Raw genomic sequence first — 21,230 nt, forward strand, 5'->3', positions numbered from 1 at the left:
AATTAGTAATTTGAAAGGAGAAAAATTGTGGTAATGATGCATAACCTGAGGGATGAAAATCCGGATTTGAAATTATACCTCATGCTCGCTGGTCTTATGGAAATTTCAGAATCATTACTCAGACTTCATTGTCACATTGCCTTCAGAAATCATTCTAATATGCTGATTTGCTGCCATTATGATGCATTGTTATTGGTGTTCAGTCATTAATTAAGGTTCTTGTTAGTATCTCAGATGAAAAAATTTTTGTTAGGATTTTGGTTTTATTAGATCTCAGTCTTCACAAAAATAACAGAGCTAGGGATGTAACGATTCACCTGACTCACAATTTAAAACGATTCACAATACTAATCTCACAATTCAAGATTTTGTTACGATTTTTTTTCACAATTATTTGAGACAAATTTAAGGTGGTTCCCAGAGATGTGTTGCAGCTGGAAGGGCATCCGCTGCGTAAAAACCTGCTCAATAAGTTGGCGGATCATTCTGCTGTGGCGACCCCGGATTAATAAAGGGACTAAGCCGACAAGAAAATGAATGAGCCCTTTCATTTTTCTTTTTTACAAAATAAAATATTTTTTACAATAAATACATTGGTATTTTAAATCAAAATCTAAATAAAAAAAAGTTAATAATTCAAACTAAATAAGACTCTTCAATACAAATCTAAAACTTTGACAACATTACAAATTTAAAACAAATTCCAAATCAAAACTGAGCAATAGAAATTAAAGAAGGCTCTTTAATACAAACAAACTAAAACTGTGACTGTGCTTTTTAAAAGAAATATCATATTTTATGTTTTCTGGTATTAGCTGAGATCTTTTAAAATGGTATTTACAAGAGAAAAAATTTGTGCTTTATTTCTAAATATTTATAAACAAATTTGAATATATTGTATTGCATTCTGATCAAATGAACGCACACCTGCGTGAACAGAAGAGACTCTCAAAACATCCAATTGTAAAGTTTCCTAACTCAGTCAAATTGTGAATATTTTTAAATTGGCATTACTCTGAAACACTTACAATATTAAGTGTTTACAATTACAATATACTCTCAGCAGTAAACATCGATCCAAATCAGGTGCAAAAAGGCAGGGTGCAATTATCACCACAGTTTAACGAGACTGTCCTGTGGACCAGACGCATAGTCATGTTGCTAATATCTGAACAATCACCAGTTCTCCTGCTATGTTGCCACCTGACACTGGCAGATGATGAGCAGTGTGGCTGCCTATTCCACTGCCAGCGAGACGAGACCCATCTCCTGCGCCAGCTGTAAGCCTGTGTGAGGTGATATCCCACACAGAGCTATGATGAATATGGAGACAACACACGTTTTATTTCATTTAGACAGCAGTGCTTGTTTTTAAATAGAGAGTCTATTCACACAGTAAGTCAGCAGTCTTGTAGTTTGTGGTGTACCAAATTAGTTTTTTTAACTTGATGTGTATTTGTGTATATGTGTATCCAATGTGCCGGTATCAGATTCATAGTACAATAAAAAAAGCCGATGTAACTTATTTATTTCATGCAAAGTTGGGTTCAGTGGATTATGATTATGGATTATGCTGCTGAAGTAAACAATATCTGTTTAAATAATGTATTGTAACGAACTAAAGAAGCCAGGAAGCATTTAACAGTTCAACTGGTCTTTTAATCAACTTTTGCCCGTTGCAGACAGAGTAATCCTTGTGTTGGCTGGAAAAACTCACACTGTCATACACTCAAAATTAACATGCCTGTCTCATCCAGTCGGAAAAACCCCTCCCTCCCTCTTGAGTGCGCAGACTCGCTTTTTCCCAAATTCTAGCCCCTTACAACCCCACATTGCAAATACAGATACACCAAACTAGAACACGGGAACTATCTTAAATCTTTTCTAACATGCTACAGTATTATCAGTATATAATGACTTAGGCCCAACCTCAATTCTATTTTTGTACCCCTTCCCCCTCCCCTTGGCCCTTGAAATATAGTGTGAAGGAGAAGGGCTTTAAAATTTAGCAACACCTGCAAATGTCATCATATGTTATCGTGAGCTCTTGCTTCACATGAGATCAGACAATCGTGGCTGCTGTAGTTATTCTAGTTGCGTTATATTTTGGTATTTATCTTCAGGAAATCACTGATGGCAACAATATCATGTTATCATGACAATCTAATGTGGCAATAAGATCGTAACTGTATTGTGCATTTACACCCTGGCCATATTGGTCTATGTGAACGCACAAAAACAACATTAACATCATAGCAGACACTGTAAAAAAGGTCATTCCCATCCACTAGACTGTTTTGACAGGGTATTCGAGTGTCATCAAGTTGCATAATATTGTGGGACTGCTGGAAAGGAGTTATTATTATGGATTATAGATAGCAAAATGTAGCGGTTTTAATATAGCTTTTTATTTTTGATTTTTTTAAGCATGACGGTAAAACACGAACGCGATTATGAATAGATTAAAACGTGCTTGTTTGTTGTAAACATTTGTAATAATGACACAAAAAAAAACTAATTTGTGCATCTCTTGACTTTCATGTGCAGGCATGCTGCTGTTGTAGATAATGTATTCTGGGAAATATTCATACCCCTTGGTTTTGAGTGTGGTCCTAAAAAATCTCAGTTTGAAGGGTTATCTAGCCCTAGCCCTGAGCACTACACCTTCAAACTAAAAAGAGTTGGGAGACCCCTTTACTTAAAGTTGCAGTAGGTGATTGTCTTCAGAAACATGTTTTGTTTTACTGGTTGAAAGTCCCTTCACATTCCAATAGTAATGATTAAAGTAACTGATCGAAAATGTATTTATATGTATTTTTATATTCTGGGTAAGGCATAAGACAAAAAAAAAAGTTCATCCAATTAAATATCGTCAGGCCAATAATTCCCATAATTCTGATAAATAGCCCAAACTGCCTGTCAGCAAATGTAGATTTGTACAACTCGACATCTGATCATGCAGATCAGCCATTTGCACGTGAACGCGTGCCGCGTTAACAACACGAGCACACCAATTGTGCAGGATCATGCTATTGGGGAGTGTTAAAACTTTTTCACTCACAACTCACTTACATTGACCTGCTTAACAATACCCTTGTCGATTGTCTGTTTACATTTTAGTAGTGCACAAGGGATCACCCGGAAAACTTTGCAACTACATAAAATGCTCTGTGTCCGAAAGCTTAGTCAGCAGACTTGTTGCCTCACTGCCTATCAGGCGGTCACTCTAGAGGCAGCATTTGTCGAAATGCTGAAACTGCTTTCAGACAGACTTCTGAGACAGCATAACAATTTAATCATGTATAAAGAAAAAGATTTGGTAATAACTAAGGGAATATTTGCTTGCAACACTATTAACTTCTTGATAAAAATGCCATAAAATGTGAAAACCGTTCACACACAAATGTTCTATGATAACTTCTATAATGGTCTGTTTCTATTCATTAGATAAACCCATTAACATGCCACTAAAAAAACTTTTAAATCTCAGAAACAATCCTGCCATTTTAAGTTAAGTTTAACTAATCACAGGAGATCGATTTCTCCAGTCAGATCTCTATACCCATAAAAACAGTTAATAACTGCCAGATAACAATCACCTGTCTTTACCCATTAAGGCTAACATTAGGCGTGTTATTTTAGCCAACATGTATTAATTAGCTTATAAAACCCACATTTAACGTTCCCGGATAAAAAAAAATCTATTAGATTTTGTAGGTAAGTACAGTTTACTGTTGAACTGCTCATTGTGTTGGTGTAAAATAAAAAGGAAAAATAAAAAAATATTAGTTAAGATCTAATAAACAGATAAGCTGTCAATCTCAAATGTCAATCAGACTGTAACAGCATGCCCTGTTTTTATAATAATTACTGCAATCATAGCAATCACAAAAACTAACAACTGAATCTATATCAACATGATAGCGACTGCCTTTGCTAAAATAAAATAAAAGAATTGGAAAAATATTATTGGAGTCATCTTCCATCTGTTTACATGGAGAGGGCAGGGTTTATGATCTGTGCATCCAGCCATCAGGGAGCGATCAAAGTGTGAAGAGCTTCATTTTTCAAGGCATGTGAGGCACACCGTTTCAAATGATCATGTTTGTTGTTTAGCTCTACTGTCAGAAATAAAGAAAAAAAAACAGGAATGTGGGATTTTAAAGGCAGCAAAAGACAGATCTATACCTACTAAATTCAGAAGAAGGTACCTCCTGAAACAGAAAGTGATGCAGAGTTTGAGTTTGGATATGCTTTGATGCATTCTCGCTTTTGAATGCTGCCTCCAAAGATAAATATTAAAATAAAATAATTGCTTTCCTGTTGCTTTTATTAATTTCCCCAATAATTAATCCCAGAACATCTCTAAAATTCTCTTTGTATTATCTTCGATTTTCCTTCTTCTGTTTGTTTAAAATTGAGAACAAATTTGTGGTAATAACCACAGATGTCCACTAGGGATTTTTTTCTTTTTTAAATATGCTTTAATCAATGTAAAGCATGTTACATTATGTTCAAAATTAACTTAAAACGTTCTTCAGGTATTCAAATTAAATATGACAGCAACATTTTAACACAGTTTTATTTACTTATTTTTCTTGTTTCCACAAAATGTCCTTGCGTGGAGATGAATATATTCTTCGAGGAGTAAAAAGAAGTTCCCAAGACCCCAGCTCTATAAACTTGGTGTCATTTAAAAATCCTAAATGTCCACTTTAGAGATTGAAAGGAGTTAATTTTGTAGCATACACTAAATGGGAGATATTCAGATTTACAAATCTGAGGACAAAATTCTCTAGAGAGGACAAATTTGAACTGCTGGTGGTCACGAAGATATCTTTCCAGAAAACGCAGCCCTGCAACATAGGTGTCAATTCCAGTTCCTGGAGGGCCACAGCTCTGCACAGTTTAGTTACAACCCTGCTTCAACACACTTACCTGTAGGTTCAAACAAGCCTGAAGGGCTAAATTATTTTGATCAGGTGTGTTTAATAAGGGTTGAAACTAAACTGCAGAGCTGCAGCCATCCAGGAACTGGATTTGACACCTGTATCCTAGAATATGCCTAGCAATACAATGTCTGCTTATCTACATACTAACAATTCATTCATTCATTTTCTTGTCGGCTTAGTCCCATTATTAATTTGGGATCGCCACAGCGGAATGAACCGCCAACTTATCCAGCAAGTTTTTTTACGCAGTGGATGCCCTTCCAGCCACAACCCATCTCTGGGAAACATCCACACACACATTCACACACACAAACCCATACACTACGGACAATTTAGCCTACCGCATGTCTTTGGACTGTGGAGGAAACCCACGCGAAGTGCTGGCCAATTATTTATTTTTTTCCTCATGAAGGGCCAGAAACTAAACTCGATTGAGAATTGTGGGCCGAAGCTAAATATACCAAACTATATTACGTTAAAGTTGCCATAGTAACTTCCAAATTTATTATATAAAAACATTTATAGAAAAAACTTTAATCGTATGATTATATATATATATATATATATATATATATATATATATATATATATATATATATATATATATATATATATATATATATATATATATATATATATATGCTTAATCAGGAGATTTTATTCAGCACATTTCTAAACATGATTGTTTTAATAACTCATCTGTAATAACCAATTTATTTTATCTTTGCCATGATGACAGTAAATAATTTTTTATTTGATATTTTTCAAGACACTTCTATGCAGCTTAAAGTGACATTTAAAGGCTTAACTAGGTTAATTAGGTTAACTAGGCAGGTTAGGGTAATTAGGCAAGTTATTGTATAATGATGGTTTGTAGACTATCGAAAACAAATAGAGCTTAAAAGGGCTAATAATTTTGCCCTAAACTTTTTATTATTATTATTATTATTATTATTATTATTAAAAACTGCTTTTATTCTTGCCAGAATAAAGCAAATGTGACTTTCTCTAGAACAAAAAATATTATCAGACATACTGTGAAAATTTCCTTGAAAACATCAAAGTGGGGGCTAATAATTGTGACTTTATAATGTTCAAATTTCATTTATAACACAATGAATTTCAGTGTTTGTTTTTTTATTTACAAAAATAATCAGTTTTTTACTCAATAGTGAAATATATATGTCCTAATATTGTACTCTGACTCACTGTTTACTTACTTTCTTTAAATCAAATAATTAGATCTGAAGTGTGTCTATTATGATGCTATCACTAAACCTATATGATGATTCTTGAAAAAATTCTACCCTATTATACAGTGGAGTTGAATGCACATCATCCAGTTTGAGAGTGGATATTACTCTTTCCCTGTCATTACGGTGTCATTGACATTGCGCTAGTGTAGATAGCCCAACAATAGAGCCTGGATAATTAACCTTCATAACAATTCCAGTTCACAGTGTGTGTTATACGATTGTTGTCCGCAAGCACATCAAGGAAGCAGATGAAAAAGCTCCGCAACAATGGACCATTCAATAATACCCTGCCTAAAAATAATACTCTTTGTTTTACATTTGAGTCCAGCGGTGTTCAATATCACAGAGTAAATGAGTCTGGGCTGTCGTATTAAGGTGGAAGCCTCTGACTGAAGACACCCCTCTGTCTAAATTATCACTTCATATTGCGGTCTGCCGTTCGCTGGTTGATCTAATGGTGTGTTGAGAGCTTAATTAAAACTGAAGATTTATTGGAGTGGACTTCATGTGCATATAAAATATTTGTACTTTCGCACACTAGGAATCGAAAAGCTTTTATATTTTTCCATCTGAACTGAATTTCAATTGCTCTGAATAGACAACTGCATTGTGGTATTTTGTCGTCTGGTTAGCATCACTTTAATTCCTTTTGCTTTTTGGTTATTGCAGAATAACAATGAAAGTGTATGATGCTTACATGTTTTGTTGATCAGTCTAATCTTTACAAAATGCATTTATTATTTTTGACATCTCAATACCTAAATTGCTAGAGGTAAAAAGCTATAAACTATACATTTTTTGTGTCTAAAGATATACAGCTTGGTTAAACCAGGCTAAATGTGGTCTGTCAGTTCAACCCAGGCTCATTCTGACTAAGTACCCCACATACATTTTCTGAGAGCAAAATAGGTCCCAGGAGCTTTGTTTTTGTGAATCCACCAGAAGCAGCTGTGTACGCTTTTTCAGATGTCAAATGTCTATCGCGAGTGCCATTGTTGGCCATTGTGATGCCGCTGTAGACTGACTGACTAAAGCCTGATTTATACTTCTGCGTCAAGTGACCGGCGTAACCAACGGCGCATGCAACGCGAATAGCTGTGCGTTTATACTTTTGCGCGCTGTCTCTGTTGATCTGCATTTACACTTCCAAAATGCTAGTTGGCAGTGAGGTGCTAATGTGTCTCTGTGTCGAGTTTCTTTGCCTGTGTTTTGTTCTTTCTGATTGCTTCCGGGATGTAAAAGTGGCTCAAACTCGCTTATTTTGAGGCAGGAACCGGGGGACGTGCAACAACTTTAACTTTGAGTTAAACACAAAACAAAACTTTCCATCCGGATTCCACACTTGTAAACAATCGCTCCATTGGGCTCGTGCCGCTCGCGTGGCTCTCGGTCCCGCCCAGACTCGTCAGCGCTACCAAGCCGACCAATCACAGAGCTTGCGCTACGCGACGTTGCGACGTGTAGTTGCATTTTTTGAGAAGTGCACGTCAGCTATGCTGACGGCCACGGCTTAGGGCTATGCGTCAGCGCCGTAGCATAGTATAAATCAGCTTTTATTGACTGCCTAACTGACCGATTCCTCCCCACCCTCCCCCTTCCCTAAACCCAAACAAAAAGTGTTTTAAAAAGCACTGATCGACCCGGGCACCCACTTCCCTGCACTCAACCGCAGTGTTTTAAAAAGCAATCCAGGAAAAGAAAAACCCTCTGATTTTTACCACATTTTCAGATTTTATCACCTTCTCACACTGTTATTTACTTGTTTATTTTTATTTTTTTTAACTTTTTTCTACCTCACTTTCTGGAACCATTCCTCACTGGGCTCGAACTCCATTGTCGAGGTCAACTTCTCGATGCGTCTCAAGTCCGCCGACATACATGTCAAGCTACCGGAAAAACTGGTAACTGGAAAAGCTGACCATACGGTGGCAAGCAGTTAGCTGGTAAGCAAGAAAATGAACTGTGTCATACTGCCTCGTAGTATTCGTTTTAAGGATGAAATGTAGCCATACGTAGCTCTGGCTACATCATTTGCGATCTCCAGAAATGTATATAGGTATACGTTTTCTGAATGAGCCTGTTGCAACAAATAGACAGGACTAAATGACTCCACATGTGAAGTCTGTCTAATCTGTGTATTTGATTAGTTGTGTATTGTGTATTAATCCAGTTTTGGGTTGTTATGTTTCACTGTCCTTTAGATTTCCACTAACAGCCCCCTGATTTAGCTTTGTTTTAGCTAAGTTGTGTATATTTAGATGTCTACTAGACATCTGTTATAGACAACGTCAACACCATTGTGCTGCCAACTCTGATGACCTACTGGAATTTTTTACACAAAAGCATCTCTAATATTTAGAGAGCATTATCTGAAAAAAGGAACTGTCCAGTGAATGGCTGATCTTAAACATACAAAGATTGTAAGAGAAGAACACCCACTTCGAATGTTATCACTTGATTGTGGTTATCAGCTAATAGATATGGGCCAGTAGGGGCCTTCTGTGCCTACTGGTAGGCTTAAAAGGCTGTTATCATCCCTCCACAAGGTTAATCAGCTATACTAATAGAGAAGACTCCAGATACAGACCTTTTTTTAAATTACTGTGATGGTTGGGTTAAGGGTTGGGGTAGGGGTAGACGTTAATAATATACAAATTATATTATTTATAAAATAAATTATATAAATAATTCTTGTTAACTTCCAGCCACAGCTGTATGTTATCTATAGCTGATTAACCATGTGAACGGATAATAACAGCCTTCTAAGCCTAGCAGTAGGTGCAGAAGTCCACTACTGGCCCATGTCTAATAGCTGATAACCACTGATAACGCCCATTCAATCGAGTGATAATATTCGAATCGGCTGAGGAAAATGACCAGACTGTTTCAAGTTGGTTGAAGGGCTCTACTTAAACTCAGACAACCATTCGTTTTAACTTATTTCTAGAGAAAAGTATTTCTGAATGCAAATCATGTTAAACCTTTTACAGGATATAGAAGAATGTGTCTAAATCTACTTTTGCTAATTTAAATGCTTGAAAACTGAGCAGCACGCATGGTCTAAAAGGGTTATCCTTATTCTGTTAATGAATTATGGGTTTGTTTTGGGTGAAACATGCATTAAACAAATCAGAGTTTCATCTCCCCCAAAAGTGAGTTGCGGTCATGCCATGGTGGGCTCGCTATTTACAAGGCAGACTTTGTAAGTATAAAAACTGGTTAATGCGCAAGCAAGCCACCTACAGAAACTCCATCTTGAAATGAAAGCTGTTGTAAGGAGGTACAGTGGCATTTTTTGTTTATGTAGATCATAATAATCTTTTTTTATCCTTTTAATTTTTCATATTTAAAGTTGTTTGATTGGTGCTGTGCATCGTTGTGTGTGTAATAAGCAACGTGAAATCACTTTGTGGACGGGCCTACTGGAGCATTAATGCGCTCTTTAAATAACAAAGAGGAATAAACATGTGCCTTTGACTTTAGACCTGCTTTAGTTGGTCAACGGTCTGCTCTATTTCAGTTGACTCACAATAGTAACACGTCAACATTGTACCTTAATAAACCTAGCACATAGACCAGCATGGCCATTGGCATACAAATAGATTAGCTATTTAAAAAAAATTCCTGTGCCAGGCTAAAACTAGCAAAAAACATTTGCGTCGGGTGTATTGTAACATCAGGGACAACGGAATTAGGGATCCACGTGCAGTTTATTAAACAGATTAGTCAGGCAGGGAATGGTCAAAACAGGGGCAAACAGAATTATACTGAAATTACAGGATCGTAGTCAAAAACAGGAGAATGGTAAGTACCGGCAGCAAAGAATCGATATCTACAGTAAAACAAGTGAGGAATCAAAACAAGGAAAGACTAGACAAAGAGACGCTTTGTGGTGTTACAGAAAAACAAGACTCAGCAATGTGTGTGAAAATGTGAGGTGTCATTATAGTCCAGATAATCATCGATCATGAGTTTCAGCTGTGTGTGTGTAATCAGGGGTAATCAGGAATTGGTGTGTGTAGTGTGCATGGGAGTTGTACTTCATCAAATTGGCAGTTGTGTAGCTCCCCAGCGATCTGCACATGCTAGATCCTGACATGTATGATGCGACTCAATGTTTTCATCAGCTTCATGAAACATCTGGATCCTACAGAAAAACACACCCACTTTCGAGTTGGATCTAATAAAGTGACCTATAGTGCACAGTAAATAGTGATCTGTGATCATTAAAAATGCCATGGCACTTCTCGTGAAAGAGTAGGGGTGTAACCCTGGTGTCCTGGCCAATTTCCCTCCATTGGCTCTTACTCATGGCATCCCAATCATCTCCATCCACTGAATTGGCTCAATCACCAATAGCTGGTGTGTGGTGAGCGCACTGGCGATGTTGTCCTGTTGCTGCCAATGCATCATCCAAGTAGATGCTGCACAATTGTTGTGGTGTGAAGAGACCCCCCTCATGATTGTAAAGGGCTTTGGGTATATAGCCACAATACAATAAATCCGCTACATACACATTACTTACATTTATTTAGTTTACTTAAATAAAGTACTTACATTTGCTTATCGATGTAAACTAGGAAGGTTATGAAATTATCAGCACATCCTCATCAAAACTGTTGGAGCCTTGGCCTTGTACTTCATTGAGCCCTGGTAGCCATTTGGAAAATTTGTGTTTGAATCCGGCCTGCATCATGTGCAGTTTTCATTTCGTCTTACCCTGAAAATTGTGAATATTTTCTCTACAGTCTCTGAACTATGTACAAGCAAAAGAAAAAAAGACTAAAAAGCAAAAGTCTGTTTGAGTGAGTGTCTCCAGCAGCAGCAGACAGGGGTCTGAGACTGTCTGATTTGGCTTTCGGAGTGGGAGGCTTCAAAGGTGGCAGGAGTACTAGTGGACCCACTCATCCAAGCAGGATCCGTGTCAGCTCTTTAATTACTGCTCACCATTTCTTTCACTTACATCTCGTTTTTTTCCATGTACAGAACTCAAATGAGCATACCATGGATTTAATGAGATGAAGGTTTTCAAAATGGGAGAGTGAGCTACATTGGCTGATTATTGAAAGGACGATTTACCACCTAATGAACCCTGGAGCCCTTACAGAAAGAGCGGAGGAGGGGTGGAGAGCTACTTGATGTTCCAGACCCTCTCTTTAAACACAACAGCACAGTGAAATGAGAGAGAATGAATGAGGACGCGCCTCTTTTATTGCACATGCTCTCTGTGACTATAGAGGCCAGCCGCTCTCACAGGAGGATAAAGAAAAAAGACATTTGCTTTTTTGTTTTATAAGTGAAATAGTCATAGCCAGAAGTAATTTATAGTGAACCGAGGGTTATTAACATTTAAAGAACAGCTGGGGACAAGGTACAAACCATTCGAATGCAAGAGCCGCCGCTTTGGTTTTAACAAAGGGACATTTTAAATGTGCCCTCAGTCATTTTTTCCCTCATTAAAAAGTTTTATGTATAACGACATGATTTTTTTTTTTTAGAAAATGTTAAACGCAATGTACACTCAGATGAGATGAATACCCCAGTGATGCACTGTATTCAGGAAGGGAGCATAACTGGTATGTAGGTGTGCATGCGCAGTTGAAATTTACACCAGATACAGTACTCCGTGGTGAAAAGAGTAGTGAAAAATCATACTTAAGTAAAAGTACCATTACTTGCCTAAAAATGTAGTGCAAGTAAAATATCTGCAGTAAATATTACTCAAAGTATGAATAAAAAGTAGACCTTTCAAAAGTACTCAAGAATAGTGAGTAGTGAGTGATTTGTAATTTGTATGTAAACGTAACATTCTGTAGTGCATTTAGTTATTGCCTAGCAGGCACAAAGCATCATAAGATGTTAATATTAGGTTAGATTTAGGTGGTGATGTCAGGTAACCAAAGTTCAAGGCTAGCCAGCATCGAAGGATGTTATTAATGACGTTGATATTTGGTTGATTTTAGGTTGTGTTAGAAAGTGTCCAAAATCCAACGTTGACCCAACACCTTAAACCAACGTCATATTGATGTCAAATACTGACATTTACTTGTCTGGTATGGCAACCAAAATCCAACATCTGATATACATCATAGTAACGTCCACACAACGTCAAGCTATAACATCATTAGACGTTGATATTTGGTTGATTTTAGGTTGGATGTTGGACATTGACGTAGACCTGACATTGGTTTCTGATTATTATATTTCCAAACAAAATGCAACGTTAGGGTACAACGTCAATCTGTCGTCATGTTGATGTCTTGTGCCTGCTGGGTGTTAAAGGCCATTTCAGTCATCACACAGTTAACATCCGTCAACTTAAACACTCTCTGGGTCATTGTGTGGAAAGATGTTGGACATCTTCTTGGACACTTTTAATGCTTCCAAACAGTTTGCTGCAATTATAAATCACCCATGTCTTGAGGTTGTTTCATTAAGATGTGATTTACTTTCCATGTGCAATTTGATTGGACAGGGATCACAAGACTATTTTTCTTGTCTATGGGGATCAGAAAAATCAAAGTAGTGACTGCAGGTTGAAGGAAAGTAGTAGAGTAAAAGTTCAGATACAGCACTATAAATGTACTCAAGGGAAAGTAAAAATATTTTTAAAACTACCTAATAAAGTGCAATTTCTGACAAAAACTACTCGGTTACAGTAATTTGAGTATTTGTAATCTGTTACTTTACACCACTGCCAGTACTGATGAAGCATTTTGTGTACCAACATAATGCCTCATTCCCACTAGCAGCAACTTTTGTAGCTGCCTGTCGCTCTGGTTGGCGATCTACTGTAAAAGCAGATCTGTGTAGGTATATACAGCATAGAGAAAACAACTGGCCACTGAGCAATCTGATAGAAGATCATGTGAGCTATATTGGCTGTCGCTCAAAAAAGTCACTCTTCATTTGCATAACCTTGAAGGATTCTCTAATTTGTCATGTTGCTCCACATGGTCGCCAATGGTCGATGTCGCCCACGTAGGGAAAGGTCGCCGGAAGTTGCTCACTCTCTGTTGAAATGAATGGTCGCTTGCCGCTTTGCTGCTGCAAGTCGTCCGTATTGTGAATGATCATTAACACTACCAGTGACTTTAGCCACAGTTCCTTTGAAGGCAAGTAATTTCACTCCGTGGCCATCGTTGAAACGCCTCTTGGCCAGTATGCTCAGGCATTCTGTCTGTACGGGGAAACATCAAATTCTCTAAAACTTTTTGCCAAACTTAAGATTAAATTACATATTTGGAATCACCATTAAAATTAAACAACAACTGTCTCATAAGTTTAATTTCTAAACGTTTGAATCAAACAAAATCTGCATTTTTTCAGGTTGTCCAAGCTAATGGGCATGCGCACTCAAAAGATTGAGATCACAACATCAACCTCATTTATGGCTGTTTTACACATTATCATCCTCTGCATAATGCTTCATCAAGTGTAGTTGGTTCATTTAAAGATACAGATTTCAAGCTTAATGTGGATATATTTCTATTTGTAAATAGAAATATATTTTATTTGTAAAGGCACAGGTCCGAGATTCTAACCTGGAGTCTATATCGATCGATGATTGACTCCTGTACTAGTAGGTGGGGCTTTATTTGCCATATTGACTATTACAGTTTTCCCCTTTCAGAACTATACGAGTGACATGTCTTGTGTATTCCACAGTCTTTGCTTTAGCTGCCTTTCACAGTGGGCCAGTGCTAGTTGGCTAGTGCTAGTGGGCGTTCCCACCTTGAGGTTGCTTTGGAAACATTTATGAATTACATTTATGCATTTAGCAGACACTTTTATTCAAGGTGACTTACACCTGTAAGCACACACCAGGGAAGCAGATGGGGGTTCGGTGCCTTGCTCAAGGGAATCACCTCAGCCGTGGTATTGAGGTGGATATTTCTGCTGGTACCAGGACTCAAATCTGTGACCTTTGGATGAGCAAATAAGCTTTCTTGCAACTGAAAATAAACATTGTCAGTAGAATATAGAATCACTAAATAAAATGCTTTATTATAAAGATGAACAAGAAAAAATGGGTGCTCTTTCATTGCAGCTATTCATCAGCTACAAACACTGAAGGTCAGGAAATAACAACATATGACAGACTGGTGAAAGAGCTGAAAGACGATCACATGAGCTGATGCTTATACTGACTGTTGCTCATGAAAGTCACTGTTTATTTGCATAATGTTGAAAGGTTGTCAACTTTGTTGACAACTATGTTGTCTATCACCAACAGTCACTGTCACTCACATAAGGTTTTTGCTAGAGCAAATGTAGCTCTGGCCAGAAGTTAAGGAGAATTATTCATGTTATTCATTGAATTACCCATTAAATTGTATTTTATTATTCACACAATTGTTATATTTATGTATGTATCCACAACTTTATATCTTCTAGACCATGCCCTCGCTTGGCAAAGACAGAACTTGCAGACTCTCAATTGAAATGATTAGTCGTTTGTCATTTTTTTGCTGCATGTTTCTGATAGTATAAATTGAGCTTAAAGTTGGATTCTCAACTATTTATTCCTTGACACACCCACACCCTTTCACCAGCGGTCACTGTCAGAGATCGCCAGAAGTTGCTAACTCCCCATTAAAACCAATAGTTGCTTGTCATTTCCATGTTGCATGTAGTGTACTGTGCTGCATAAGATAAATAATACAAGCGTGATAATGTGTGTTGTTAGCTGGGTAACTGCAAACGTAGGCTAAAGTAATACAGCAGGGGAAATACATCTTGATTTTCTTTCGCTGAAAGCCTTTGAGAGTTTTCTTGGCTGTGTTTTGGATCATTGTCATGCTGAAATGTCCACCCTGGTTTCATCTTCATCCTGATCATGTAGATGTTGGACTGAAGCAGCTAATAATCATTTACAATGAGGAAGGGCATAGGGTTGTTGAATAACTACTGAGAGATTTCATCTGCTGTCTGGGCCTTCACCTCCCTTTCTTCATGTGTTCAATAATTTTCCCTGTGTCATTTCATTTTATTATACCTAACTTCATTTGTAAACTAATTAGATTTGTATTTCTTTGGTTGCTATCAACATCCAGGATGATTTTCAAGCCAACAGCACAGAAAAATGATGACGTTTATTACTTATTTTCCCCACTGTAATGTCGGGGAGTGACACTGACAACAGAAGGTAGGATCCAAATGCAGGTTTATTCAAAGTCAGGTAAGCAATGGTCAATTCAGGTGCAAACAGATATATGTAGACAATCCAGGATCATAGTCGAATAACAGGCAAAAGGTCAAAAGGCAGGCGGCAGACAAGGACAAAAGGATAAGCTAGGCTAATAATCAAAAACACGGCAAAGGCAGACAAAGGGAAAACGCATTGTAATGTCACTGATACAGCTAACAAGACTCAGCAACATGTGTGTGGAAAAGAGGGGTTTAAATAGTCCAAATAATCATTGTGTGAGTGGCTTCAGCTGTGAGAGTGCAATCAGTGTGGATCTGGAACCGGTTGTGTGTGTGTGGCATGACTGGGTGTTGTAGTCCATAATATGGCAGATATGTAGTTCAATGAGTGTGAACGTTTTCCAGCAACCTCTAGTGGTTAGCGATCGCTGGTAATCATGACACCCACTGTATGTGTCTGCATTGTACATTTTACCTACTTTTAAAAATATATATTGTATTGCTGCATGCATTTTTGTGATAATTTTTGCACTTTAGATTTATTACCCTTTTAACTCAACCTTAACCCTAACTAGATCACAAATATCCTTTTTAGGTGAGCTGCATACATAGTAATTAAACAGGTTTTTGTATCAGATGTCTATTTTTTATTTTATTGGATGAACTTTTTATACCAATGTAAAGTTCAATTCATAATTCAATATTTTGTGTATGACACTGATGCCCAAACTCCTTAAAAAATGAACATGCACGCTCAAAGCACTGAACATGTAATCTTTAATAAATCCAAAGCTAATCCCAGTTGTCTCTGTATCGAGCACAACAGGGAATACGAGATGATAGAAGATAAATTGGTTCGTACAATTGAGATCCAAGCCTATTAAACAAGGTGTTAGATGAGATCTACACAAAGTATGTAAGACAGCATAGCAGGAGGCATGATCAAAGATGCATCCGTGTTCTTGCCAGCAAAGATTTGCTCTTCATCTTATAAAACAACTCACAAATGAACAAAGCACAACACTTTTGTGTTTTTTTTTTTATAGCACAGAGATTGAGATTAACAGCCGAACAAGATTATGCATCAGATGGGATTCTCGGGATGCAGAGGGCAGAACAACAGGGATTAAACCTCAATCACCAAACTGACAACATTCACTCACTATACTGACAGAGTTACAGGAAACCGCTTATAAAACCGCAAATAAAACACAAGCATAACACACATTTGTTTTTGTGAATTGTGGGGACACTATAATAGCTCTCTATACTGTTAATAGTGTGTAAACTGTATTTTCTATCACCCTACAATGAGAAAAAAAGACTTTTGCTGCTTGTTTAAACTACTTATTTAAAATAAATTGTATGGAGCTAATAATGTGCCAAAACAAACTGATTTTTAATTATGTTAATTTGAATTACTGATGATTGTGTTTTAATCAATCTGATTTTTTTATGCCATAACAAATTTGAATTAGAATTTCTTCATTTGAATTTTAATTTCATAACTTGAATATTGAACGCCTGAAATGTAAAACAACTGAATTTTTCAAGGTTGTATTTTAATAGACATATTTTCAAACTTCAGATTTTTTGTGTTGTGTATTCTTAAATTGCATATATCCAATTTGTAAATAAACCGTTTTAAATTTTCAAGATGAAGAAATTTAGATCATCAAATTCAATATTCTACACACCAGAAATTCTGATTGTGAATTTCAGATTCAGCAGAAAGTAGGTCAGGGGTCATCAACAGGGAAGAGTAGATGATCACCGAAAACTCAAACTAAGAATCACTCACCTCTGCTTGATTCATGATAATAAGTGAATTAAGGGTGTAGGGGGATAAAGACTTTTTAACACTTCTTATGTTGTTACAATTTGAAACAAAGTTTTAAGCACTTGACAAATGAGGTTAACAAGAAATCACTGAGCGAATCATTCATAGTGAGTCACTTAATTCATTTATAAATGAGCCGATTTTTTTTTTTCCCAGCGATGGGTTGCAGCTGGAAGGGCATCCGCTGTGTAAAAACCTCCTGGATAAGTTGGCGATTCATTCCACTATGGTGACCCCGGATTAATAAAGGGACTAAGCCGAAAGGGAGAATGAATGAATGAATGAATGAATTAATTAATGAATGAATGAATGAATGAATGAATGAATGAATGAATGAATGAGCCGATTTGAATGACTCTGAATGAACAATTCGGTGACAAAGAAAGAGATTTGGTTAATGTAATAAATAGTATCTTACATAATATGATGAAGAAGTGTGTGCATGCAAATATGTCATTTACCACAGTTGTAAAATGCTAGGACAGTTTGCAAATGCACCTGGAAAGAGCTTGCAAAGTCTCTTTATGTGACTTTGGAAATAAGTGTAAGAGCTCTGTGTCTGCTAAAATAACCCATCAGAGGTTACAGTATAGGTCAGTACAACAGAATTTCTTCATCTTGAAAATTTGAAACTGGGTATTTACAAACTGGATATATGCAGTTAAGGAATTAAGAACACAAAAAAGCTGAAGCTTGAAAATAGGTCTATAAAAATGCAGCCTTGAAAAATTCAGTTGTCTTACATTTCAAATGTTCAATATTTAAGTTATGAAATTCAAATGAGAAAATTCAAATTCAAAACTATTTTTAACGGCATATGAAAAAACAAATTTATTAAATTACAGTAGTCAATAATACAAATTGTTTATTGTATAAATAATTCAAATTCAGATTGTTTTGGCATATTATTAGCTCCACAGAGTTGAAACTACATGATTCTTAAGGTTTTTTGGGACAACTTAATTGTTTTATGTTCAATCCACTTAAATTTGTAAAAACAATTAAGTTAAATTAATTGATTTGTGCTAGGAGCACATGAAGGAATTGTGTAGAATACAGCAATACTTTCTAGAAGACAAAACCAACTTATCCTGTGATTTTATAAGCCTTTTGAAAAATGGTGACATGGGCAACGTCTTCAGAATTCACCTTCTCATTGTAATACCTATACCCATCTCCTAATATGTGTCCTAATATGTCACAAAACACACACACAAATCACGTCCAGTGCATAATCTAACGATTCTGTGCCAGAAACCAATTTAATGGGTGGATGATTCTTAACATACCATTTTTTGCCCATGACAGAAAATAGCTTCTCTCTTGGGGGTCGTATGTCTGCAATTTTTAAAAAGTAGTAAAAAGCCTGGCTAAGAGAGAGTTTTTCTTTTTTTTTTCGCTGCGATGTTTCTTTGGATCACACTTCTTAGTTATCCAGCTGTGAGAATACATGTTGAGGATTGAGCTGTTGGTGTGGCAGAAAATGCCTGTACAGCCGGATATTTTTGACCTGGTGGATAGTCTTCTCAAAGAGAAGATAATATCAATAGAATAATGTTCAAAAACAATAATAAAAATACCAATGTCAACACCATGCTTCATTTGAGAGCTGATGGCATTGACTTTCACTGTGGAGCACTTTCCCTATGTTCCTGCTGGATTTGATGGATGCATAATGTGTGCCCTCGGGGACTGACTTATCTGCTTGCATGGCATTGAAGCTGATGGGCTGTGGCTCCACATCACACATAATGGCAGATCACCCCTGTCATTCACTCTGTTTATGTCTGGTGCTCACAATCTCCAATCTGAAGAGTCTCTTATATTCCTTTTATACAGTAGGTTTATGAGCATGATCGTAATTTGAATGTTAAAGACTAACCTGTAGCAACAACTGTGTTGACGCACATTACCTGTACTATTACATGCCTACAGATCTTTTAAAACTGGAATGGATACATCATGCACTTGAAAACTTTGGTGTGGCAGGAAGAGGAATCAAACACAAGACTGCAGATATTCAAGCAAAAGCCCCGGAGGATTTATTTACAGGAGTACTTGCCACAGCCGCCCTAGCGTCATCCTGGATCAAACAGCAATCCTGTTATGAAAGAGAGGAGATTTTAGGGGTTGATGGGGGGAGACTTACAAGACAGACCTGCCCATCCAGACCATATTCTTGATAGCCCATCAGCGTTTTCATGGGTGGCCCCGGCTTTAAAGTGAAAGCCTAGGAAGCACCTTGTGACACAGACGTTGGTGTCTTTAGCTGCCTCCATCCACTGCAGGGGAGCATGGTCCATCACTAGGGTTTAGGATCGTCCTAGAAGATATTATTTCTGCCCACTTTATAGCCAGGGCCTCCTTCTCGATGGCCGCATATTTTGTCTCTGCAGGGGACAACTTTCGACTCAAGTATGCAACTGGGTGCTCCTCTCCCTCGTGGATTTGTGATAGTACCACACCCAGTCCAGATTTGGAAGTGTCGGTCTGGAGGATGAAGAGGCCGCCAAAATCAGGTGCATGCAGTACCGAGGAAGATGTCAGGGCCTCTTTTACTCTTAGAATAGCCTGTTATGCTGCTGGGATCCCCGGGATCCTCTCTGGCTGCCTCTTCTTTGTCAGGTTTGTCAGCAGGCTGGCTATGGATGAAATTGGGGATAAAACATTGATAGTAGTGATAATAGATAAAAAGGCACATACCTGTTATTTTGTGGTTGGTCAGGGGGTCTTCGGGACTGATTCAACTTTCGATTGCTGTGGCTGGATCAGCTCCCGACCAATGTGGTATCCCAGGTACTTCGTCCAGCCTGCTGAAGTTCCAGGAGCGAACTCCGCAGATGGGTAAGGTGTTTCTCCCAATACCTCGACTGGATTACCACGTCATCCACTTAGGCGGCTGCATATGTTTGGTGGGGCCTTAACAGAATGTCCATCATCCTCTGGAACGTGGCTGGAGCCCCATGCAGCCCGAAGGAAAGGACCCGGTAGTGCCAGTGGCCGCCAGGGGTGGTAAATGCAGTCTTTTCTTTGGCTTGTTGTGTGAGGGGTACCTGCCAGTATCCTTTTATGATGTCTTTCGGGATGATTCCTGATGGGGTAAGTCCAGATGACGGTTATTATGGCTCTCTGGTGACATCGGAGAGAAGTACTCATCACAATGTTGAAAGAGGATCTTAGTTTAGTTTGTAATGATTTAATTTAGTATGAAATGTGTTTTTAAACAGCTAGTTTCCATCAAGCAGTACATTACGGTTCATTATGGGTCACCCTAATCAGGCTTGCATATCCATTGTCAACGATATGCTTTTTGTAGGCATGATGAACAGCAGAAAAAATAAAGCATGTGAAAAGCACTTTTCTGTTTTTTCACAATAAAGATGTTTACATAGCCTTCATATACTTGTGTAGACTACCTGACAAAAGTCCTGTCGCCTGTTCAAGTTTTAGGAACAACAAATAGTAACTTGACTCCTAGTTGAGCATTTGGTGTCAGAAGTGGCTTACATGAAACTCAAAGGCCTCTTGATTATGGTTATTTTACCAAAATAAAATGTGATTATGCCTTGATTTTTATTTCTTTAATTTGCACAGTAAGATTTTGCTTAGACAAAAGTTGTGTCACTTAACATAAATAATGTACAGTATAGAATATAAAGTCATAGTGCAGTGGAAAAATAATTAATATTGTGTATGACTCCCATAAGCTCTGCAATGACTCAAATAACTTATCAATAAAGTCATCTGGAATGGCAAAGAAAGCGTTCTTGCAGGACTCCCAAGCACGGATTCATCTTCAATGCCTCCTCCATCATCTTAACCCAGACATGATCAATAATGTATATGTCTGGTGACTGGGCTGGCCAATGCTGCGAGATGGGTCTGGATGCAAACCTGGTGCAGCGCAATGTGAGCTGCATCCATTGCTTCTTAATGGGCTCACCTAACCCCACCCCTAACCCTACCCATCACAGTGACGTCACTCGCTCCATTTGAGTGCATTGTGTCTGACATTGCATCGCAGAGTGATGC

General features: G+C 37.6%; 2 protein-coding genes across 2 annotated transcripts in view; both read left to right on the plus strand.

Annotated features, from left to right (window-relative positions):
- The window catches only part of lig3 (ligase III, DNA, ATP-dependent), a 163,963-nt gene that overhangs the window by 75,208 nt on the left and 67,525 nt on the right, over positions 1–21,230 (plus strand). The window lies entirely within an intron of this gene.
- LOC147844450 (uncharacterized) overlaps positions 19,134–21,230 on the plus strand; it is a 4,044-nt gene continuing 1,947 nt past the window's right edge. The window contains exons 1-3 of the mRNA XM_087254654.1: positions 19,134–19,823; positions 19,924–20,042; positions 20,126–20,297. Of these exons, the coding sequence (XP_087110780.1) occupies positions 19,570–19,823; positions 19,924–20,042; positions 20,126–20,214 (462 nt within the window). The 5' untranslated portion in view covers positions 19,134–19,569 and the 3' untranslated portion in view covers positions 20,215–20,297. The remainder of the gene's footprint in view (positions 19,824–19,923; positions 20,043–20,125; positions 20,298–21,230) is intronic.

Source organism: Danio rerio, chromosome 5, assembly GCF_052040795.2.
Source record: "Danio rerio strain M-AB ecotype USA chromosome 5, GRCz13ab, whole genome shotgun sequence".
Taxonomy (NCBI): Eukaryota; Metazoa; Chordata; class Actinopteri; order Cypriniformes; family Danionidae; genus Danio; species Danio rerio.